The 25,597-nt window shown below is 47.0% G+C and overlaps 1 protein-coding gene across 3 annotated transcripts in view; it reads right to left on the minus strand.

Moving 5' to 3' along the window:
* PRKCB (protein kinase C beta) overlaps window positions 1-25,597 on the minus strand; it is a 329,538-nt gene that overhangs the window by 163,964 nt on the left and 139,977 nt on the right. For all 3 annotated transcript variants that reach the window (XM_043560272.1, XM_043560271.1, XM_043560273.1), the window contains one exon: window positions 43-154. In XM_043560272.1, the coding sequence (XP_043416207.1) occupies window positions 43-154 (112 nt within the window). The remainder of the gene's footprint in view (window positions 1-42; window positions 155-25,597) is intronic.

A 25,597-nucleotide genomic window follows, 5' to 3' on the forward strand; every position in this document is an offset into this window, starting at 1 on the left:
CAGCCCAGCCACCAGAGGCCGCCACTGAGCAAATGTACTTACTGTCACATTTCATCCCCTGGTGGATGAGTCCATACAGCAGTGACCCGCAGTGGTCACAAAACGTGGGGCTGGAGTATGTGTGGATCTTAAACTTGTGTTTGCTCCGGGGGTCCTAAGGCCAAGAGAAACAAACAAGAGAGACCAGTGTCAGCGTGGCATGCCAAGGACTCACACGGCATCGAGTATCAGAGAACTCGCCGAGAACTGCACCTGGCCCCCAGCGTTCCTCACACCTGTTAGGACCATCACCAGAGTTCTGCTCAGATGTGCATTTAATAAAGAGCTGTTGAACGAGTGGACGACTAGAACAGCAGGTGGTCCCACAGCAGCCCCAGTACATTTGCTGGGCTTCAAGTCCTCCAATCAAGAGCCTCACCCACTGACTCCTGCCTGAAGCAAGGCCTGCTGGGACAGCAGACAGTTAACAGTTAACCGGGTCCCCTTGATTCTGTTTCTTCCCCCTTTATCCTCTGCGCAAGCTTTGGGAACTTTTAGAGTGATCTAAAACCCAAGTCTGAGCATAAAACCCCCCTGCTTAAAGGCCATTTGTTAATACGTCATCACCTACAGAACAGAGTTCAACGTCCAGTGAAAAGTCTGCAGGTTGTGGCAGAGACTGCTAGTTTTTCCAACAATAGCCATTCTTTAATAACAGAACCCTTGAGTTTGAGCAGACAGTGTGGCCACCCAATTAGAGACCGCATTTCCCAGCCTCCCTGGAAGCTTTGGTATGGCTGTGTGATGAAGTTCTGGCCAGTGGGATAGGTGTGCCTTTAAAAGAATGTGTACACGCCTCTCTGGCCCCTTTCCTCCTTTCCTCTGAAGGAGGAACTGGAACCAAATATCTCAGGCCCGAACCTGGAGCCATGTGTTGAAAGAATAAAGCTACACTACTGGCCTTGGACTTCGTCCCATTGGGCAGACATCTCAGAGAAAACCTACCTTCTGTCTTGTTTAAGTCACTGTATTTGGGGGATATTTGTTACAGCAGCTTATTCGGTTCCCTAACAAGCATGCCCTTCACAACCTGGCAGTGTGGTACGGTGGTTAAAGGTACAGATTTTGGAGCATAAACTAGCTGGGTTCTTCTCAGCAGTATGACTTTGGGCAAGTGACTTAACCTCTTTGTGTTTCCGTTTCCTTGTCTATAGAGTGGAGGTAACGATAATGCTATAAGCTTGTTAGACCACTGGTAAGAATAAAGGCATTCATCTGTGTACAGATCTTCGAACCAGCTGGCACGCTGTAAGCAGTACACGCTCTTGTATTATTATCCCTACATCTCCCTTATGATCCCACCTGTGTCCCCAAATACACACTCTGCTCTTGGTTACACAGGACTCGTTCATATCCCTCTGGCTCGCACGGTGTCTGTCTCCCTCGAGAGTGGCTCTTCCATCACTGCACTCGCTACAAAGCTCCTTCTTCTCTTCCCCCAAAGCCAGGGGGAAAGCTACTTTCCCCGTGAAACAGTGTACTGCAGAAGTTGAGAACGTGGACCCTGGGTTCCCAGCCAGGGCTCATCAGACACAGCAGCCTTTGGTATATGCCACCCATCTCTTCCCTCATTCCTTCTGCTCACCATGAGTTTACGGGTGCAGGTGCCTTCTTAAAACTGATATTCTTGCGGGGCGCCTGGGGGGCTCAGTCGGTTAAGCGTCCGACTTCGGCTTAGGTCATGATCTCATGGTTCGTGGGTTCGAGCTCCACGTCAGGCCCTGTGCTGACAGCTAGGAGACTGGACCCTGCTTCGGATTCTGCCTCCCTCTCTCTCTGCCCCTTGCCCACTCACCCTCTCTCTCACTCTCAAAAATAAATAAACATTAAAAATTTTTAAAAACTGATATTCTTGCGACAGACAGAAAATAAACAGACACAATGAGTAGATGTTATTTCATGTGCTATTCAAGTGATGAGTGTTTTTCCTGAAAGATTCTTTAGATAAACTGTACTGAATTCTAGCGTATGTAAAAAAGGTGAATTTTTCCTGCATGAAAACAATACCTTAATAAGGCTGACTAAAAACATCTTCAGTCACTGAAGGCTTTGGGGGCATTCACCTTAGAGCTGAGAAATGCTTGCCTCAAACGCTCCAGGGAAACACCTGTTCATGACCAGGGTTGGCCTGTAGGGGGAGCTCAGGGCTTTCCCTCACTCCCCGCTCGCCTCGAAGCAGAACAGATCTGGTTGGTCAGATTCCAAGACACTGATTGGCCCGGCCTCAGTGGGCGGAGCCTGCACACGTGTGGAAAGGTGCACCTGTCATCTTTCTCTTTCTGTCTCCTAGCTCTCTCAGCTCCCAGGAGACGGGTGGGTTCAGATCCCGTGGTCCAGCCCCGAGAGGGTTGGGAGTGAGTGGCCTGGGGCAAGTTCTCTCTCTCTTCTTGGCTCTTGTGCTCTCTTCGGGTTCCCTGATATGTTGACCTTATAGAAGCCAAGAATTCCTTTTGATTACGGTTTCGATTTCCCGAGGCCTCCCTAGTATAGAAAAAAGGGGTCTCCGAGGACCTCAAGAGGTCGACCTTGAGATTTGGGACAAAATCCCAAATAGTAATAAATGGCCTCCTTGCTGGGTTTCACTTTCCTCCATGTATACATCTCCTTAGAGTATCTTGGGGCGGGGAGAAGGCTTTGAGCATTTCTGACTAGGTATCACCAAGAACCTTCTCCGTCCCTTCATGTCTCTCCAACAACAAGAGATGCCAAGTGGCACAAAGAATGGGAAGGGAAATGAAACATTTACCGAGAGCTGCCCCTGTGCCAAGCGGATGCTGGATGTCTCACGTGCACTTTCTCCAGCCTTCAAGCTATTCCATTTGGAAGGTGCGATTCGTTTCCATCTTAGCATCAGTAAAATGGGCCCAGACTAGAGAGTGAGATTTTCCCTAAGGTCACTCAGCTGGCCCACCGCAGTGTGGGGATTCACACCAGGGTCTGCCTGGCTCTGAAGCCGGGATGCACTAAGCTTCTCTCCCTGCTCCCCAACTTCATTAATGCCCCACTGTTCCGGTCCAGCTACAATAGCACCTCCTTCCTTCACTCATTCCCCCAGCAAGTGACTCCTGGGAGCCAGGGTGGTCCCAAGCATCGGGATACAACTGTGAGCAAGGAGACAGAATGCCTGCTCTCGCTGAATTCACACTCTAATGGCAGAAAGAAACCAAAAACAAAACGAGACAAAACAAAAACCCCACACCCTGCCCTCCCAGATCTTCCCCATCAGAGCATTTAACCACTGTGTTGCAACTGCATGTTTAATCCCATGTCTCCAATGCTTAGCTGCAAGCAACACGAGGGAATTTTGCTCCGGGGCATATATTGTACTTGGCATACAGAAGGTGCTCACTAATAATGAGTGAGAGTTAGCATTTACTGAGCATTTACTCATGCCAGGGACTATTTTGCAGGGACTGACCAGGCATTAACTCATGTAGTCCACATAGCATCCCTGTGAAGTAGGTACTTCACCCATTTCACAGATGAGAGCCGAGGGGTGCAGTGACTTGCCCAGGGCCCCCCGGCCTTGGCAGCACAGCGCTTTGCACAGTGGCTGGCACCTAGTAAGAGGTTCGTGAGCTGTGGTGGCAGCTGTGGGGCTCCATTCACCCCTGCTAACCGCTGAGAGCCCCTGAGCAATGCCCGTGCTGTTTCAGAAAATGGCTTGGGGAGTACCGTGCAAGACCGATTAGAGCCAGACAGGAGAAAGGAAGGACAATTAGACAAGCTGCAGGGACAAGTTTGTGTATTTAGAGGCTGTGGAGGCTCCTCCAACCTTGCTCCCAGCCCCGGCTTTCAGGAGGGCTCACAGTTATAAGTACCAACTCCACCCATCCACTGCCCCATCCCTCACACCACCCAGACCAATCAGGTCATCCCCTGACCGCTGCTGTCCTCTACCCTTCTGCCACCTGGGAGAGCTTGGGATAAAGCCACAGTCCCACAGCTGTGGGACTCCACGACCCACAAGGAAAATCTCTCAGGGTGCCCGTCCATGCCTGCTCATGTCCAACACCATCTCTGAGATGGGTGGGTTTGCACTTTGAGACATCCTACTTCCCCAGACACAGGTGACCGGCGCAGAGGTAGGCGCTGGGCTCAAATGACTCACACGTTTAGTGAGTGGAACACAGGCAGGCCAGGGATCATGCAGCTCGGGGGTTGAGGGGGCCATTTTTTTTACAGTGGGCTCCAAGGAACAGAGAGGAACAAAGACAAAAGGCCGCATGACCCGAGGGAAGGCGCTCCTGGTTCCCGTCCCTCAGGGGCCTGGCATCCTGTCCTCCAATTCCATCTGACTCTCCTGGGTCCTCTGTGCTTACGCCAATCCAAGTAGGCATCTGTAACCTGCAGCCAGTGATGAGCATCGAGATATTTCTAATCACTTTGGCTCAGGTACTGCCCACTGGCCAATCAGAAGGAAGAGCAGGTTCAGCGGTGCTGGGAGTTAACTCTTTGGTTGCTGGATCATAGAGAGGTGGTGGGGAGCTGGCAGGGGAAGAAATGGGGGAGAGGTAGAAGGAGAAGGCTCAGAGGCCCTGGCAGTTATTTCCCAACCAGTTTTAAAGTATTTCACGATTATCAAAACTGGTACAGTAATGTCAGTGCAACAGGTTAAACATCAGCCTGGCCTTGGAACAAAATGCATTCCCTTCCTAGCCTCGGAGGCCGTGGCCATTGACCAGCTCTGGGATGAGCCTGGGGATCCACGTAGCCTCAAAGTCAGAACTTTCCCTATGGTCTTGTTTAGATCCCATCCAAAGAGCCCTCCCCCATCTTTCTAGTTGGATCCCCCCATCCCAGGCCCCACAGACTGGGTCCCCTCCAGTCCATGCATAGTCCATTCCTATCCCTGGCCTCGGTCCTCCTTGATGCTCAGAGGTTACAATCTGGAACCCGTGGGCCATTATCAGCTTTGCAAACAAGCTATATTTGCTTCATATGGTGCTTCTTAAAAATTCAAGTTATGACTACATTTACAAATCACGAAATGTCAGATAAAAATGTAAACCTCTGGCCCTTTTTGAAAAACCCCAACTGACAGCAACAATGGACACACATTCCCAGGGGCTGAGCAGGGGTTGCCCCCCTCGCATAGGGATAAGCCTTCCAGTTTTCCACAGTCCCTGCCATTCTCCATTGTCTTACACCATGCCTGCTTCACTCATTTCCCCTCCCTGCCTGGTCCCTGTAGGAATTTCGGTTTCTGACCTCTCTTAGAGCCCCCCACCCTCTCTACCTACAGTCCACTGGCTGGGAACCTACCGCGTGTCAACATGTCCCCTAAACTCCTGAATGAGTTCATCTGGCTCAGTGCCAAATGCTTTCAGAAATAGGTTTGAAACTACTGTATCCCCATCCCAGTACCAGCCGTTGATTTCCAGGGTCCCCGGTCATCTCTCCCACCCTGGGAGTCACGTCTCCACAAAGACCCTGGTATGATTCCTCTCCACACTAGTTCGTGTGGTTGGGGTTCCTTCACGCTCCCTACTAGGCGAGCTTGGATTTCTGAGTTTCCCACCACTTCTGATCCTGCTCGCAGAGATTGCTCAATCACAAGAACAAAATGACAACGAGCTCCTGTGACTCTTACTGCCCCCACGAATCGAACACAGACTCTCTGCCCAGCACTGTGCCAACTGTTCTGTATCACATCATTAAATCTTCAGAATGGCCAATGGGGGAAGAGCTGTTACGACCCTGGTATTCCAGATGCGCCCACTGAGGCTTAGGGAAGGAACTTGTTCAAGGTCACAAAGCAAGAGAGTGGGAGAGTCACGACTAGAATCCAAGTTTGCCAGGTTCCAGAGCTACGGGCAGTGGAGTTGGGAACACCTGCCTATCACCTGTCTGCCTCCCTGCTCCTCGGTGTCCCCAGAGGGTCTCCCACCTGACAGGGGTTACAGGTGACGGCAACCTTCATCTCACGCAAACGCAGCACTGGCCAGTGACAGGCCACTTGCTGTTCCTCACCGCCACCCCCCAACCCCCAGGACCAGAGGACAGGCAGATCTCAGCTCAGCATCTTTGGTTCATCGCCTGACTCCAGGCACAAGCAGCTAAGGAGGAAGGAAGCACAGATCAGAAACCAAAAGGGAAAAAAAAATGTTTAAACATCTAAGTCACAGCCCAAAATAGCCTTTCTCGGTCTGAATGGGCTGTGTGGCTTTGTCCGCAGGTGGGCCGAAATTTGGCGGAGCTGGGGCAAAGCTGCAGGAATCAGGAGACTGGATTGAAGCGTAGAGGCCAACAAAACACACACCAACATCAGTCAGACGAGGAATAAAAGCAGCCTGGACATGTACAGGCTACAAAAGCCCCTGAGGGCACATTTCCCAGGAGGCAGCCGGGCAAGGTGAAATCGAAGATGGTGTGGAAATGCCAGCTGAACAGAGGGAAGGTTCCAAACAGGGGCTCTGGGGTTAACTGTGTGACCTCCGGCAAGTGACTTCACCTCTCTGAGTCTCTGGTTCTTGTGCACAAAGTGGAGATATAAAAACAGTACCCACTTCATGGACTGGCTTCATGGATCGGCTCCCCAGCACAGGGCCCCCTGCACACAGCAAGGGCAAGCTCTTGCTTCCAATGTCCCAAAGAGAAAAAATCATCGCGGGGACACTTTCCCAGACTTCAGTCCTGAGCCTCTGCACATCCACATGCTACGTATAATATGTACTTGGCATTTTTCTTGAACTCAGCAGGCCTTTCACTTAAATAAGCCTATTTTAAAATAAAACTGTTTACAGAGTGTGAACGCGTGGGATTGATGTGCAAATTATGTTTTTTTCTAATACACCTTAAAGTGAAGGAACCAACTCCCAAAATAAAATTGTAACATGTGCGTCCCAACAGCGTCCATTGAGAGGCGGCAGAGACACAGATACATATATTCTTAGTGGGCAGGCCCACTGCCATTAGGCATTATCTATCAAAAGTACAAATGTTTCAAACTGAGGGTAGATGGGGGGTGGGAGGGAGGGGAGGGTGGGTGATGCCTTCCTTGAGGAAGGCACCTTTTGGGAGGAGCACTGGGTGTTGTATGGAAACCAATTTGACAATAAATTTCATATTTAAAAAAAAAAAGTACAAATGTTTTTTCCCTGGTGACCCAACTGCCCTACTCTGGGAATTTATCCTGGAGCTAAACCCAAATACATAGGAAATAATATGTATATGTGGCTGTTCCCTGCAGCGTTATTTATAACAGCAAAATACTGTACATAAGCCAAGTGTTACAGGTAGGGAGTGGCTTAAATAAATCATAGCGTAGCTACACGGTGATATGCTGCTCAGGTGTCAGAAGAATGAGTTTTCTGCACTAAGAGGGAAAAACCTTAAGGGCATATATGTTTATTTATTATTTTTATTTTTTATTTTATATTTTATTTATTACTATTAATGTTTGTTTATTTATTTATTTATTTATTTATTTATTTATTTATTTTTGAGAGAGAGAGAGAGAGAGAGAGAGAAAGAGAGAGAGAGAGACAAGTCGGGGAGGGGCACACAGAGAAAGGGAGGCACAGAATCTGAAGCAGGTTCCAGGCTCTGCACGGTCAGTGAAGACCCCAACGCGGGGCCCGAACTCAAGGGCTGTGAGATCTTGACCTGAACCAAAGTCAGATGCTTAACCAACTGAGCCACCCAGGTGCCCCTTAAGGATATATTTTAAAGTGAAACTTAAAAAAAAAAAAAAAGCAAAGAACAAAAAAACCAAGATGCAGAGGAGTGTAGGCTGCATGCTACCATGAAGAAGAGTAACTATATTCTAAGTTACTCATGCCTACATAAAAATAACACTGTAACAGAAGCTAATAGAAGTGTTTGTCTATAGAAGCAGGAAGAAAACAAAACGTAGAGAGTAAGACTTCTCCAAAGTGTTGGGGCACCTGGGTGGCTCAGCAGGTTAAGCAACCAACCGACTTTGGCTCAAGCCATAAGCTCTTGGTTTGTGAGTTTGAGCCCCGCATCAGGCTCTTTGCTGTCAGCATGGAGCCTGCTTCCAATCCTCTGCCGCCCCTTCTCTCTTTGCCCCTGCCCTGCTCGTTCTCTCTCAAAATAAACTTTCAAAAAAAGATATGGAAAAAAAAGAGTATTTAAGTGTTTATCTGAGCGCCACAGAAACCTCACAGCAGGTACCCCAAATTGCAAACAAAATACCAAAGCTTCCTAAGAGACCAAGAAGCACAGAAACCTTCACGGGGACTGTGTGGACTGAGGTTTTGGGAACATGAAATGTGGATCATGTGAGAACCTGTAATGACACACACGCACTGCGGTCAAAGGCGGGGGGATTATAATTTGGTGAAGATCTCTCATTTTGTTCCTGGGAAGAAAGTCAACAGAGCCGATAACGCTGTGTAAATGTTCCTGCCCCGGTGACGGTGACTCGGTGACTCGGTTTGCTCAAGCGTCTGATAAGCCGTGCCTTCTTCCAGCCACCACCCCTTTGCAAATAAGTAATTGTTCGATCGCAAGGCCAAGCTTCTGTTGTGTAAACTGGGGTAGAATTTTAAATATGATTTCCTGCATTAAGAGCTGCACTGGGGTCAATGTCAATACCAGGGGTTAATTAACAGCCACGTTCAAACCTAACGCTGGGCTCTGGAAGTTAGGAGCTTTTTGATGCAGGGGCAAGTTCTTTAACCCCTTTTAAGTGTTCACTCCTCCATCTGAAAATGGGGTAACAATTATATCTAATTCCCAAGTTAATGAGAGTTCAGTGAATGAATGCATGGAAACTGCCTAGTAGTCTCGTGTGGAAATAAACATTTAATCCGTGTTCACTGTTACCATGAATTTTCTGTCCATACCCTTTGTCTGTATTTAAATTCAAATCTGTTTCTTTCTAAATGACTTGTAACACATTTCCCATATAATTATTAGGGATATGAATCATTCACCTACAATACACGCAGTAAATATTTTTGCAGTTTTTCATTTGCCTTTTAATTTTGTTTCCCCTTTTTCAACATATAATAAGGCGTGTATGTGTGTGTGTGTTTAAATAAAGTGCCAATGTTTCCCTTTTCTTTGTAGTCTGTGTCTCTGCTGTTATATTTAGAAAGTCTTTCCCAGTACGATATTTTCTTCAATGTCCTACAGTTTCACTTTCTGCACTGAAATCCTTACTTCTCTTGGAATTCATCTTAGCAGGAGCTCGGAGAAAAGACCTTCATTTCTCCCCCTGAATGTTTAGCCAGTTGTAACAACTGTAGGGGATGTATCTTCTCCCTGCTGACTTCTATCACACACTCGTTTCTCGTGTGTATCCTTTGTTCACTTCTACATTTTCTCTTGTGTTCCACTGATTTCTCTCTAGTCCTGCCTCAGTACCACACTACTTTAATATATCATAGGTTTACAATATCTGAGCCTCTAAATGCATGCATTTTATACCCACCTACCCCGACCCCAACATTACTGCCCACTTTGAAAATCTTCATGGTTATTCTCACGCACATAGTTTTCCAGATTGTATTAGACAGGCCCATCTCTGCCAACCCTACCTATTTTATTGTCCTTCTAGAAAAATCCCCACCTACAGCACAGTGGAGAGTAGAGCATCTGACCTTGGGCTTCCAGCCAGTACTGAGTGGACCAAGGTCTGGTCAGTGGCATGCAGTTTACGAAGGAAGAACTGGACCGATCAGAATTTACAACAAGGAACGGTGCAGTCTTGGGAGCTGGAGCAGAGCTAAGGGGATGCGTGGGTATCTGATGTCGAGTCAGGGCTGGAGGGCGACAAGGAGAGAGGGAGAGACGGACAGAGAGAATGAATTCACATGTAATTTGAGTCTTTTATGTCCTTCCAGAAAACTTGTCTTTTCTAAACTCTACTTAGTTGCCACCAATGTTAAGCTAGTCTTCCTTTCCAGGGTTTACATTTTATTTCAACAAATGATCTCAGTGCATTAGTTAAGTCGGTGGTTTTCAACCTGATTACGCCAACCACTGTGGCATGCGTGCAATTTTTTTTTTTTTTTAGGGATGTATTTCCAGGCCTCTGGGTGGGACTCACAGCAATGAGGAGCCACGTTTTTCTGGGGGTGTTGCATCGCTTGGAGTCACACAGAACACTGGTCAGAAGCTCAGAACTAGAGACACTGGCCCATCTCTGCTGATGGCAGCCACGGACTAGACACGCATCCTGACCACGCTCTCCAAGTGGGACATATAGTCTGCTGGTCCCCACGGTCTCCACTCGCTGCTGGCTGGCCCCAGCTGGCATCTGAGTAACTCCTGCTGGATCCCGGCCCCAACTAGGATAACCGAGGAAGTCCATTTGAAATAGCAGCCTCATCCATTTGTTGAGTCTTGGAGAGAAATATAGACCCGACCAGCCCTTGGGTGCAAGTGGGAGTCCTCAATCTCACGGCAAACAGGGAGCTGCCTTCCTTCTTCTAGAAGGCTGTGTGCACTTATAAGCCGGCTCCAACTCTAAGTGGCTTCAGGACATCAAGCACTGGACCGGCAGATCCAGCTCCAAGCTGGTCCCTGAGTCAGCAGAGAGTAGGAGAAGCCTCATCCTTTCCAGAAGGTGATGCCGAGAGCCTGTGAGGTACCTCCCAGCCTGGAAAAGGACTCAGTTCACCAGGAACAGGTGGTTTCGTAGGATATTTAAAAGATGAGGCTTCAGGTCAGGTTGCCTAGACTGAAGAGCCAGTTCCACATCTTCCTGGCCATGTCCCTTGGCCACGTTGCTTAAAAGCTCCACACTTCATATTAACTGGTGATAACAGCAGCATTTATTTCCTGGGAATGTTATGGGGTGTGCTTTACCGAAAACCTTTAAAACAGCTCCCCAACAGAGAGAGGGCACTCAATAAATACCAGCTGTTATTATTAATCATTAATGATTGCTGGCCAGGGCATCCCTAGGTCTACTGAGTTACAACTTTTTCCAATAATCCCCACTTGCATTCCCCCCTCTAGAACTTCGGTCTTGATTTCCCGCACCAATTCCCTCCACTAAAGCAACGAGCTATTCATTCATTCATCCATTTATTCACCCAATATCTGTTGAGTGTATCAGGTGCTGGATGAGCATAAGCAGACACAGGGTCTGCCCTCGTGGGCCCCAGCCTAGTTCGGAGGAGACCATAAAGAAAGAAGCACAAACAAATGGTAGGCTTCCGACCGCTGCAGAGAAGCCTGGAGTGCTTAGACAGTTTTCGGAGGGCTTCAGCTGGGCAGACAGGTCTGGAAGGTTTCCCTGACAAGTGACATGTGAGCTAAGATCTGAAGGATGGGGGGCAAAATCTGGACAGAAGGCACCAGGCTGGGGCTCTGCCCCAACCCCAGGGGGAGCTACTTCACTGCATGGAGTCCTGGCTCAACCCAGGTAGATTTGGCTGACATCACCCCATTGCCACCAGCCTGGCTTCAAGCTCTGCCTCAGCCCCTATTCCCTGTCCCCAGCTCGGACCCCTCAGCTATGACATAGATCCTAGCCCCCATAGGAGGGAATTTAGTAGAGAGCTCATGAGTCAGACTCTAAAGCCAGAGAGTCTGACTTCAGTCCCAGCTTTGTTACTTCACAGCCATGAAGCCTCAAGCAAGTTACTTATGTTATATGAGCCTTGATTTTCCCACCTGCAAAATGGAGCCCAAAGCTGTCATGTGGAGAGACACTACAGCAGAATAGCACGCACTACAAGGTCAGGCTGCCTAGGATTGAATCCCAACTCAATGACTTCCTAGCTGTGTGACTTTAGGCAGGTTACCTAACCTCTCTGTGCTTCAGTGTCTTCTTTAAAGTAGAAATAATGATAGTAGCTCTGCATGCTCATGAGAAGCTAATGAGCAAATATCTGTAAAAGGGTGCTCAGTAAATACTATGTAAGTGCCTGTTGAATACAGTAAATAAACGTTCCAGCCTTCTAGGTTTGTGAGGAGTCATGAAACCATGATTATACGTCGTGCTTTAGCCCAGTGACTAACAGGTAGTCCAGACCCCATAAATGTTAACTTAAAAAGAAAACTACATCTGTGACCTTGGGCAAGCCACCCCATGCTCTGGTCTCAGTTCCCCCTTCAGAAAACAATGGGGTTAACAGAGCACTCCCCAGGGCCCTTCAAGTTCTAACAAACCACCTATGCAGGCTCTTCACAGAGTCTGCCCCGCCTCTTCCTGTGCGGGTTGTTATGTGAATTCACTGCTCAGAGCGGACGACAGAGGTCTTTCAGGGGCCAGTCACCCTGCCACAAATCACACCCCAGCATTATATATAAACCCTCCAACACCCACAAGGTACGCACACACATCCTCGCCCCTCACCGCCCCCCCTCCCCCAACGGTGCTATCAGCCCACAAAGGCAGGAGCACCCCTCTGTCCCTGCTGAGTGAGGGTCGCCCCAAAGCAAGACCGGAACACAGGGTTTTACTCAACTTGCAAAGATGCTGTCAGTTCGATTTCTAGGTGTAGAGCACGGTGCCAGCTTTCTGACAGCTCCCTCTGCCACAGGGGCCCTCGGCGTACCCACGCCTGCCTTTCAGAGGGGCAGAAAGAACCTTCATGCAGAAGGACATGAGGGACGCTGCTAAAGCCAGTGCCTGGCGGGCCACCATCAGCACCTGGGACTCTGGACACCACAAGACCATGGAGGGTCTCGTCCTAATGATCCTAATCACTAGCAATGAGGATCCTAAGCCATTAGGTCCACAGAGACAAGAAGCCTGAGGAAGATGAGTTCTGTGCACACTGGCCCTTCACCCTTGACCAAGAACGTCCCTGAGACACCACTCTGCTCCACAGAAAGTTCTGGAAGCTATCATGTGCCTGACACTGCACTACGTGTGTGGTGATCAAACAGCAGGTGCTGACCTCACCTCCAGGGATTCATAGATTCCAGTGGGGGATTATAATTACAGCGGACCCTTGAACAATGTGGGTGGTTAGGGGCGCTGACCACACCCACGCAGTTGAAAATCCACATGTAACTTCTGACTCCCCAAACACTTAACTACAAATAGCCTCTGACCAAAAGCCTTACTGATAACATAGTTGATTAACACGCAGTGTGTATGTTATGTGTATTATATACCATATTATAATCAAGTAAGCTAGAGAAAAGAGAATGTTATTAAGAAAGTCATAAGGAAGAGAAAATATCTACACCACCGAATCGCAAAAAATCATGCAGTTCAAACTCACGTTGCTCAAGGCTCAGCGGTATGCGAGTAACAGCTAACATACGCCAGGCACTATGCCAAGAACTTTGCATATAATTCATGCACCTGACCCTCACTGATCATGTGAAGTAAGTTTATTTTTCTCCCCATTTCAAAGGGGAGAAAAGTGAGGCACAGAGAAGTTAAGTCACTGGCCCAAGGTCACACGGCTAGTGATTTGGATGCAGGATCTGGGCTTTTTGTCACCATGTAAGTCAATGGAAAGTGGCCCTGTGATGTGTGACAGTGGTACTCGCAGAGTGAAAAACAGGAAGAACAGACCTGGTCAGGGAGGTCAGGGAGGGCTTCCCTGAGGAAGTGATGCTTGAGCCGTGGTCTGGAGGGTGAGTTTTGAGTCAACCGGGGTTCTTAACCCTGGACGCACATTAAAGTCAATCAGGAGGCTTTGAATCAAGCAGGGATTCTGACTGACTTGTCTGGGATGGGCCCAGGCACTGATATTGAGTTATACAGCTTCGCAGAGGATTCAGATGTGCAACCAGGATAGGGCCTCCCTGAACTCCGGGGCAGAAGAGAGAGAGGAGCTCAGCACAGGGAGCCCCAAGTGCAACCACCTGGTGTGGGAGAGCAGGGAGGACCAGAGGCTGCAAGGAGGAAGCTCGGTGGGGAGGAAGGATGTGGTCAAGGAAGGGCTGGAGGGGTGACAGGGCCTTCTGAGCAGGGCGACCCTATTATAATCTCTCTTCCAAAGGGGGCTCGGTAAGAATGACAGGAATGCCAGGGGCACAAACCCTTTGGGATTCCAGTGCAACGTAACAACCAGGTCTGTCTCCAGGAAATCGTGGCAAAGGAGGATGTGTGAAAACCTTGCTTGTCAGCCACTTCAGAGCGTCGGCTTTGTCCCAAGAACAGTGGGAAGCCACTGACGTGTTTCCAGCAAGGATGATGACAGGATCGTATCTGGTTTGGGGAAAGATGACTCCACTGTAACATGGAGGTGACAGGCTGGTGAGAACAGAGAGGAATCAGGGAATCGAACAAGGGGCTAATGGTCCAGGGAGGGCGAATGGAGCCTGGATCGGGCCCTGTCTCTGGGGATGGAGAGAAGTGGGTGGCCATGTATTGTGGTGGGAAGAGCAGGCTTGGGGGCTAGACCACGCTCAAACTCAGACTCGGCTTATTAGTCATGTGACCCAGCAAATCAGCTAACTTCTCTGTAGGTTGGGTGTAGAAAGAGGATCTTTCTCATGGGGTGAGGCTTCAATGAGTTAGTGCATGTAAATCACTTAGAACAGGGCCTGGCATATGATAGGCATTATATAAATGTTAGCTATAATTACTGTTCAGAAGGTACAACAGGAGCTGGCAATGGAGAGAATATGAGGGTAGGGAAAGGCTGGGGACACAGAAGAAGAAGAAGCCCTAAGAATGGAGCCTTGCTCAGTAGGATGCTGGAGAGCCACGGCTGAAGGGTGAAGAGGACGAAAGACAGAAGGTTGCATGACGAAGGGCTGAGATGCAGAATGAAGGAGGAGAGCCCGGGCCGGAAGGCCAAGATTGAAAGCAAAAACAGGTCCAAGATTCTGAGTCAAGCACTTACATAATATGCCAGGCGCTGTGTTAAGCTTTTTGCATACATTACCTCATTTAATACTCATGAAGTAGGTATATTATCATTCTCATCTTGAAAATGTAGAGGCAGGGGCACAGAGAGAGTGAGTAACTTATCTGAAGTCACAGAGCTACTAAGTAGAAAGCTGAGCTTTGAACCCAGGCAGACCAGCTCTAGAGCCCATACTCTTTATGTCCAAGACCATAAACCTGACTCTGAACATTTCACTCTGCCCTCACTCCCAAACTACCACTACAAATATTAAAAAAAAAAAAAAAAAAAAAAAAAGTTTAAAAATAGGAGAATCCGTTTCAGCCCAGAAATCAGGGAGAGGTGCCAAGCAGAAGCCAAAATCTCTTCAAATGTTTTTCAGTATATGAAAAAGGTGAGGCTTGAAGTGGCCTGCCTCTCCCAAGCCTAAAGAATTAGAGTCACAAGGCCTGATGATGGGGTGGGTGGTAGACCAAACACAGCAAGCCAAGGTGAGTCCTTGAAGGCGCCTGAGCAGTCCCTGGCGTCCTTGAAGGCGCCTGAGCAGCAGCAGGCACCTGATAATTCTGCAGAATGATGACTGACCGTCACCCTCTCAAAGCCTTCAGGGGAAGCAAGTGGCTGCCAGACCCAACGGCAGAGGCCAGTGGACGTGGAGAGTGCTGACAACAGCAGAGGGCGCTGTAGCAGCTATTTCCCCGACCAGGGCTGGCTCTCCAGTTCCAGCAAGGGGTGTGCCCTAGCCCATTTAAAACTCAACCGTACCACAGCCAGGGTAAAGGGACCTGGGCATACTTCTAAGGTTCTCCGCCTTGGAATGTTGCGCCCTCCCTACTCCCCCAAAGAAGGCTGATTTGACTAAATCCACATTTTCTCTTCTCCCTTTTTTTTAAAAAAGTTTATTCTGAGGGAGAGAGCATGAGGGAGGGGCAGAAAGAGAGGGAGAGAGAGAGAATCCCAAGCAGGCTCCACGCTGTCAGCAAGGAGCTCGATGTGGGACTTGAACTCACGAACCTCATCACCTGAGCCGAAATCAAGAGTCAGATGCTTAACCGATGGAGCCACCCACGTGCCCCATCTCTTCTCCCTTTATAAGAAGGGTGGGGGAAACCTTCCACTGACAGTTCCCACCTACCAACGTAGAGCTTACTCACTGGTGGTGTCCAGAAGGATCCCAGTCCAAAAATGTGCTTAAAAACCACCACAGCTGTGGGCCCCTGGGTGGCTCAGTCGGTTAAGGGTCTGACTTCGACTCAGGTCACGATCTCTCTGTTCCTGAGTTTGAGCCCCGCGTCCAACTCTGTGCTGACAGCTTGGAGTCTGAAGCCTGCTTTGGATTCTGTGTCTCCCTCTCTCTGCCCCTCCCCCGCTCATGTTCTGGCTCTGTTTCTCTCAAAAATAAATACACATTAAAAAATTTTTAAAAACACCACCGTTGTGGGGCGCCTGGGTGGTGCAGTCGGTTAAGCATCCAACTTCAGCCAGGTCATGATCTCGCGGTCCATGAGTTCAAGCCCTGCGTCAGGCTCTGGGCTGATGGCTCAGAGCCTGGAGCCTGTTTCCGATTCTGTGTCTCCCTCTCTCTCTGCCCCTCCCCCATTCATGCTCTGTCTCTCTCTGTCCCAAAAATAAATAAACGTTGAAAAAAAAATTAAAAAAAAAAAACACCACCGTTGTAATTCTCAGATTTTTGTTGTCAACATCGAAATTTAGGAGATTCAGACTTCTCTTGAAAAATGAAACAATCTGGATCTAGGTCCTTTAAAGAGCAGGAATTTTTTTATAAAATGGAGCTGGGTAGTGGCTTCTCCTTTCAGACAGGGTGGACACATCACTTCTCAGCCTTTTGGCTAAGATCAAGTGTCGTATCAGACAGGGTGGACACGCCTTATTGTCACACACTTGATTCAGCTACTTCCCTGCCAGGCCCTGGCTGGCTTTGAAGTTGGAAATCCTGATAAATGGGATGGAATGAGTCCTTCCAAAGTCATGTGGCCACAAACAAAACATTGAGGAAAGCAGAGGAAAAAGGAAAGAGGGGGTCTACCGTGTCATACTATTTGGATAGACTTCAAAAGAAGGCACACTGCTCTCCCTAGTGGCCATACCATTCTGCATTCCTCCAACAGTGTGCAAGGTTCCCATTTCCCCACATCCTCTCCAACACTGGTTGTCTTTTGGGTTTGTTTGATATTAGCGATTCTGACAAGTATCTCACTGTGGGTTGGATTTGCATTTCTTGGTGATGAGGGATGTTGAGCTTTTTTTTTTCCCCCATATACCTGTTGGCCACTTGTAGGTCTTCTTTGGAGAAATGTCTATTCAAGTCCTTACCCCATTTGGAGGTTCTTCAACAAATGAAAAATAGAACTACCATCTGATCCAGCAATCCCACTTCTGGGTATTTATCCAAGAGAACTGAAATCAGGGTCTCGAAGATATAGTTGCACCCTAAGTTCACTGCAATAGCCAAGATGTGGAAACAGCCTAAATGTCTATCAACAGATGAACGAATCAAGAAAATGTGGAATAGGGGCACCTGAGTGGCTCAGTCGGTTGTGCGTACGACTCTTGATTTTGGCTCAGGTTATGATCCCAGAGTCATGGGATCAAGCTCCATGCTAAGCGTGAAGCCTGCTTAAGATTCTCTCTCTCGGTCTGTCCTTCTCCCCCACTCACTCTCTCTCTCTAAAATAAAAAATAAAAATAAATACATAAAATCTTTAAAAAAGAAGAAAATGTGGTACATATATGCAATGGATTATTATTCAGGCTTTGGAAAAGAAGGAAATTCTATAATATGGGACATGGATGAACTCTAAGGACATTATGTCAAGTGAAATAAGCCAGACACGGAAAGACAAATACTGCGTAATTCCACTTAGATGTGGTATCTAATATAGCCAAACTCATAGAATCTAAGAGTGGAATGGTAGTTGCCAGATGCTGGGGGGAGGGGGACATGGGGAGTTCCTAATCAATGGGCACAAAGTTTCGGTAAGCCAAGATGAATAAGCTCTAGACCTGGAAAACACTGTGTCTGTCGTCAATAGGACTGCACTGTGCACTTAAAAGTGTGTTAAGAGGGTAGATCGTATGTAAATTGTTCTTTCTGAAATAGAATAAGATAAGACAAGACAGGACAAGACAAGACAAGACAGTAAGTAGTTCGATGGGGCAAAAAGCGAGCACCGACTGCTGGCCTGGGTAGCTGGTCTGATGGAAGGGGTAGGAGGTGTGGGAGACAGAAGCCACCCCAGAAAGGCTTCTGGTTATAGAGAAATGTGCTTGCAGAGATCCGTCAAGATGACACTTTTCACGTACAGTAAACAGTTTTCAAAGGCCATGCGACCACTGCAAACTAAAACCAGCACCTTTAATTCCAAATTCTAAATTCCTAAAGAGAGAATCTGATCAGTCTAGCTTGAGACAGATGTCCACATACATATGGACCAAATGGGGCCGAGGCTGTGGAGTCACAGAGCTTGGGGCAGGGGGGAGTGCATATTTGGAAAGGCAGGTCTCAGAGAACAGGGTTGTCTGCTTCAGTTAGATTCGTCCAAGTGGACAGCGTTGAGGTTATGAGGCAGTCTGGGGTACTGAGTAAGAACATGGCCTTGGGGGCCAGACTGCCTACATTTGAATCCCGGCTCCACCACTCACTGGTCCTTGGGCAAGTCACTTAGTCTCTGAGCGTCTCAGTTTCCTCATCTGTAAAATGGGGATGATAACAGTGGTACTTCTAGAGTGTGATGAAGAATAGAGTTATTATATGTAAAGTGCCTAAAACAGAATTATATCTATGAATGCTGGCTCTTAGATATTACTATTTTTTTTTACTTTTTTAATATTTTTATTTTATTTTTGAGAGAGAGAGAGACAGAGCACAAGTGGGGGGGGGGGGAAGACAGAGAGAGAGAGAGAGAGACACAGAATCTGGAGCAGGTTCCAGGCTCTGAGCTGTCAGCACACAGTCCGACATGGAGCTTGAACTCATGAACCGTGAGATCTTGACCTCAGCCAAAGTCGGATGCTCAACCACCTGAGCCACCCAGGCATCCCTTGGTCATTACTTTTTTTTTTTTTAATTTTTTTTTTCAACGTTTATTTATTTTGGGGACAGAGAGAGACAGAGCATGAACGGGGGAGGGGCAGAGAGAGAGGGAGACACAGAAGCGGAAACAGGCTCTAGGCTCCGAGCCATCAGCCCAGAGCCCGACGCGGGGCTCGAACTCACGGGCCGCGAGATGGTGACCTGGCTGAAGTCGGACGCTTAACCGACTGCACCACCCAGGCGCCCCCAATCATTACTATTTTTAAAAAATACTGGGGGCGCCTGGGTGGCGCAGTCGGTTAAGCGTCCGACTTCAGCCAGGTCACAATCTCACGGTCCGTGGGTTCGAGCCCCGCATCGGGCTCTGGGCTGATGGCTCGGAGCCTGGAGCCTGTTTCCGCTTCTGTGTCTCCCTCTCTCTCTGCCCCTCCCCCGTTCATGCTCTGTCTCTCTCTGTCCCAAAAATAAAAAAATAAAAAAATAAAAAAAAACTGTATTTAGGGGCTCTTGGCTGGCTCAGTCAAAAAAGCATATGACTCTTGATCTCAGGGTCGTGAGTTCAAGCCCACATTGGGTGTAGAGATTACTAAAAATAAATAAATAAACAAACTTAAAAAAAAATAATAATAAGTAAAAATCAAAGTACTGTATTTAGAAATCCTAGAATCCTAGGCCACTGAAGACAGGGGAAGCCATCAGGAATACAAAAGCTGGAGACAGAAGAAAGGCGAGAAATGAGGTCTTTTGACTCTGGGACCAATGCCTTTCACATCCCTGCAGGCTGCCTCTCTCCAGGGTCATCAGCCTTTTGATTTCTCTACTTCCCTCAGGCCCACAGGCTCCACAGGCTAAATCTCTGGGAAATTGCCTTTCTCGGGCTCTGAGGCTGGTCCGCCACCAACTAGGAGAAGCCAAAATAATTCATAAGACAGGACACCTCCACCCCATTCAAATCACAGCACCCCTGCCCTTTTGGTGCAGGACAAACAGTTGGTTTCTGTTCTCAGGACGCTGCGCATCATAGATTTGCTTCTTCCTCCACAGCATGAAGCTCCGTGTCTTTATGACAGAGAACTATTGAGAAGCAATCCATGCTGACCTTTACCTGCTGCTTCTGCATTGCGCAAGCCGTCACAGGCACGGGGCAAACGGGAGCGAGCGGAAGAATCAAGTGCAATTCTCCCCAAAGTCAGAAGATGTGCGTTTTATCACATCACCCTCATTTTATCAGACTCTTCCTCCAACCAGCCCATGGGACGTGTCTGTGTGTTTCCATTTCATGGCAAGCGAGATGGATATGTGGCACGCCAAAAACAAGGCTGCACTTTTGAAACCCACTCTCAAAGACCTGAAAGGACCGCTGGTGATAATAATTTTGGCACATATTTTGTGCCAGGCATGGCACACAGCCCTTCACAGGGATTGGCTCATCTGATCTTCATCTGAGCCTTATGAGGAGGGTGTTATTTTATCCTCTTTTTACAGAGGAAACTGAGGCAGAGGGCAGGTAACTAGCCCAAGATTATCCAGCCGCTTAGCCAATTGCAAACCTAGCATTCAAATACAACTGCCCCAGTTTCAGAGCAAGGATACGATACTGCCTTACACTAGCTTCCAAACTCAGTCACCCATCAGAATTACCTGAAGGACTTTAAAATACCTGTTCCCAGGCCCTTGTCTGTATTTCTAAAGGTGAGCTCTGTTTTTAGCAGGCTCCCCAAATAATCCTTAAGCATTCAACCTGTCTGTATTCTGCAAAGCAGCCATTTAGAAACTGTAGTGGTCTGTGTATTGTTTTGATCTGCCAAACCTCTCTGCTTCCTTTTCTTTCTTTTCTCTATCTATCTATCTATCTATCTATCTATCTATCTATCTATCTATCTATCTATTTTGGTAGCAATGCCTCATTTCTCCTTTGAAAGCCATCCCACCTACACTGTATTTAGACTTGGAGGGAACACTATAAAGATCCAGCCGAGGTCTACTTAGGTAACTTGAACTTGACGAAATAAATACTCTTCTGGAATTTGAATTTAAAACCAAAGCAACACAAGAATCAAAATGAGACACAGCTGGTCTGACTGTTCAGGTTTTCTTCCAATTCTCTAAAAGTACATCATATCTTGGGGTGCCTGGGTGGCTCAGTCGGTTAAGCATCTGACTTCAGCTCAGGTCATGAACTCGCAGTTTGTGAGTTTGAGCCCCGCATCAGGCTCTGTGCTGACAGCTCGGAGCCTGAAGCCTGCTTTGGATTCTGTGTCTCCCTCTCTCTCTGCCCCTCCCCTTCTCATGCTGTGTCTCTCTCTGTCTCAAAAATAAATAAAAACATTTTTAAAAAATTTAAAGTACATCATCTCTTTTCCAATAAATTCTAATCTGAGTTAACCAAAGATGGTTTCCTTTGCACACAGCCAAACAACACCAGTAAAAGAACCACCAATGTGGTAGAAACCCACATCTACCACAGATACCCCCTATACAGCATCCATAGCAACTGATCTTAGCTCTGCCAACATGGGAAATTAATATCCTTATACAGCAACTGGTTGGTCAGTTTGGGATGCCCTTCTTTAGCCAAAATAGATGGTCCCCAGTCCCGATTCTGTCATTTGAATCTATATTTTAAAAAATCTATACAACAGCTCGTTGGGTATTTAATGAAAGCCTAGCCTCGGAGCTAAACAGGCCAACTCTCAGAGCACCTCCAAGCCTCCCTGTGAGGCATCTTTTTGGCATTTGGTAACACACACTCTGGTTACTTAGCACTTTGGCCGTGAATGCAGAAGTTACAGACTGCAATGTTACATAACATAAATTGAATGTATCTTCAGCACAATGATGCACTTTCAGATTTAGATAGGTAATAGATATAAATAAAACAGACAGACTGCCTATACTGTTCAGACTGAACTGCACCTGACATTATTTGTCCTTGAGAGATACAGATGGGCCTTCTTTGGTCCATGTGATGGTGAGATCTTACCATGATGCCAAGAGGGATGGTGAACCCTAACTGTTGTTTCCCCTCTTGGAAGGAGCTAGCCAGGCTTGGAGCATCATTAGAGCTCACCTGTGGGGGTCCCCAGTTGGTGTTATGTGAGACTTAACAACCCAGACTTTGAAAAACATGGAGTACACTGTTATGTTGCTCTATCTGAGCCAAGAAGACCAGCCAATGTAGGTGGGAAGTGGGCAGGACCTCAGACTATGGCAGAGCTAGGACTTCATTCCTTCTCTCAGCCAAAGATGAATTGGCCCAGGTTTATCAGGAGCCAGAATCATTTTTTTAATGTTTATTTATTGAGAGAGAGAGAGACAGAGACAGAGACAGAGACAGCATGAGGAGGGAGGGGCAGAGAGAAAGAGAGAGGGAGAGAGAGACACATAGGATCGAAAGCAGGCTCCAGGCTCTGAGCTGTCAGCACAGAGCCCAACACAGGGCTCAAACTCATGACCTACAAGATCATGATCTGAACCAAAGTCAGACACTTAACTGACTGAGCCACCCAGGCGCCCCCTATCAGGGGCCGGATTCTTATCAGGGGCATCTGAAGATTCTCATTTGGGGGATAAGCTGGCTCCCAGCTGGTGGATGACCTCAGGAGTAACCATATCCAGAAGCAACTGCAATTGCTTACAGGTATACTCAAGCCATCACTCACATTTGATTTCAACTGAATTAAGTGGGAAGCCTGAGTCCACACTGGAGGTGAAGTAGCACCCACAACAAGCAAGACGCAGAAACCAGTTAAAGAATACCCCAAAGTGGTCTCCGGAGCTCTGCAGGCGACAGTCTGGAATAAGACAGTGAGCAGAACTGACAAGTGCACGCCAGAATATGTTCAGAAAATGTGGCCTTTTGTTTTCGCATGTGTGTGTATTTTTCTATTTCCTGGCCAATCATACCATACACAGTGCTTTGCTGCCTGCCTTTTTCACTGAGTAATATATAATGACTATATTCTCATGTCAATAATATTTTAATCACTGTGACTTTTTAAGTATAAGCTGCATATGATAACGTACAGGTTTTAAGCTGACAGTTTTGTCAGTTTTGAAAAGTGTGTTCACCTTTATAGGCACGATCTCAATCGAGATATAGAACATTTTCAGCTGTGGGGTGCCAGGTGGCTCAGTCGGTTAAGTGTCCAACTCTTGGTTTCCACTCAGGTCATGATCTCACGGTTTGTGAGTTCGAGTCCTGCATCGGGCTCTGGGCTAACCGTGCAGAGCCTGCTTGAAATTCTCTCTCTCTTTCTCCCTCTGCCCTCCCTGCACCCCGGCTCGCACACTGGTGCGTATGCTTTTCCTCTCAAAAATAAATAAATAAAGTTGTTGGTTTTTTTAAGAAAGAACATTTCCAGTTGTTAGCAGCCTACCCAGATGTTGTGACATGTTAGTAACTGTGCAGCAACCAAATTTGGGATACACTTTACTTACATAAACCCCATTTGGCAGCCATTTAGGAAGTTTCCAAATTTTTGTTAGTATGAATACTGACGCAATGAACATCACTTTAGCTACCTATATGTGCATATCCTTAAGCAATTCCTCAGCAAAAATTTCTAAAATTGTAAATCTTAGGTACAAAGGATTAGGCTTAGTAATTATTAGGTCAAAGAAAAGTCATTAAGTCTTTTGATACATGTGGGTAATTTTCTCTTGAGAAGGATTATACTGATTTACACACTCATCAGTAATATATTAGGGTACGTTTTTCCTCCTCTTCCTCTTGTTTATGCTTGCGGCTTGAGTCCTCTTTCTTTTGACATTATTACTAAGACCGTGTTTTATATTTATGTATGTTTTTGCAGTATATCTTTGCCCATTTTATTTATATTTAAGAGGACAGGTGATTCCTTTTTTAAAAATGTTTATTTATTCTGAGAGAGAAAGAGCAGGCACTCATGCAAGCAGGAGAGGGGCAGGGAGAAAGGGGGAGAGGGAATCCCAAGCAGGAGCCACACTGTCAGCACAGAGCCCGATGCAGAGCTCGAACTCATGAACCATGAGATAGGACCTGAGCCAAAATCGAGTCAAACGCTTAACCGACTGAGCCACCCAGGGCCCCCTTCCCATTTTGTTTTCAACCTATGCTTTACGTTTCTCTTATACATTGCTTAGAATTATACATTGTTTATCCAATCTGATAGTCTTTACCTTTTAGCAGAGAATTTCAATCCATTTACATTTATTAGATAACTGATACTATCTGCTATCACTTCTACCATCTTAGTATATATACTTTTCAGAATTCGTAATTCCTTGCTGGCTTACTTTTGTCTTTGTTCCTATATTTTAATTTCTAAATTGTTTCTTCCACATTAAAAAAAAGTCTATGACTCAGGTCAAGAACTCACACTTTGTGAGTTCAAGCTCCATGTTGGACTCTGCGCTGACAGTGTGGAGCCTGCTTGGGATTTCTCTCCCTCTCTCTCTGCCCCTCCCTGGCTTCTCTCTCTCTCTCAAAAAATAGACATTAAAATAAATAAATAAATAAATAAATAGTCTATTTGAACCAATACGTCTATTCCAACAATTAAATAGCTTATTTAGCATTTGTTAATCTAGATTTGTCATTGACTATGGTTTACTTTTTTAAAGTTTATTTATTTATTTTGATAGAGAGAGAGAGAGACAGAGCCAGAGAGAGAGTGCATGAGCACACGAACAACGGAAGGGCAGAGAAAGGGAGAGAGAGAGAATCCCAAGCAGGCTCCATGCTGTCAGTGCAGAGCCTGATGCAGGGGCTCGATCCCACAAACCATGAGATCATGACCTAAGGCAAAACCAAGAGTCGAACATTTAACTGACTGAGCTACCCAGGGGCCCCTATAGTTTACTTTTTAAAAAAAATTTTTTTTAATGTTTATGTGTTTTTGAGAGAGAGAGAGAGAGAGAGAGAGAGAGCAGGGGGAGGGGCAGAGAGAGAGGGAGACACAGAATCTGAAGCAGGCTCCAGGCTCCAAGCTGTCAGCTCAGACAGCGAGATCATCTCACAAACTGCGAGATCATGACCTGAGCTGAATTCAGATGCTTAACCAACTGAGCCACCCAGGCACCCCTATAGTTTTCTTTTTTAATTATAGTTGGCACACAATGTATAGTTTACTTTTTTTGCCAACTTTATTAGGTTATGTTGATAATTGTGATCAAGCTAGCTTATAATAATAACATGTGGTAGTTACTGATTTTGTCAGCCCATCCAAGTTTCCCGACCCTTCTTCTTATAACAGACTCTGCTCTCAGAGCCACAGGGATGTCACATGATCCAGGCCTGATAAGTGTAAGAGCTCATTCTCCCAACAACAGACTATCAACCAATCAGAACTCTTCCCCAAGACTGATTATAAATGCAGCAAGAGAAAGCCCACTTCTTCCCCTGGGTCTCCATCTTCCCACAGGGTTGATTATCATTAGGTTGATAGACATAGACATGCCCTATCTACAATAAGAGCAAATGAGGCAAGGACAAACCAGTCAGAGTCCCAGCAGGGAACAGATGTCATACCCAAATTAAGAGAGCTTAAGAGAGTTTCATAAAAGGACCACTTGCAAAGATGTGGGCATGGTGCTGGGAAGCCACAGGGGATACTGCAGTAACTGGGGGCTAGTGAGAGCAAAGGGACAAGGGCAAAGAGTAGCTCCTGGAGCCCAAGGAGAGAATTATGTAGAGAAGACTGCCTTTGGAGGAGTAACCTTAGTCAAAGGGTAGAGACAAGATGACCCCATGTTAAATACCCAGCTCACTCTCCCCTCACTTTCC

This window comes from Prionailurus bengalensis, chromosome E3, assembly GCF_016509475.1.
Source record: "Prionailurus bengalensis isolate Pbe53 chromosome E3, Fcat_Pben_1.1_paternal_pri, whole genome shotgun sequence".
In the NCBI taxonomy this organism is placed as follows: Eukaryota; Metazoa; Chordata; class Mammalia; order Carnivora; family Felidae; genus Prionailurus; species Prionailurus bengalensis.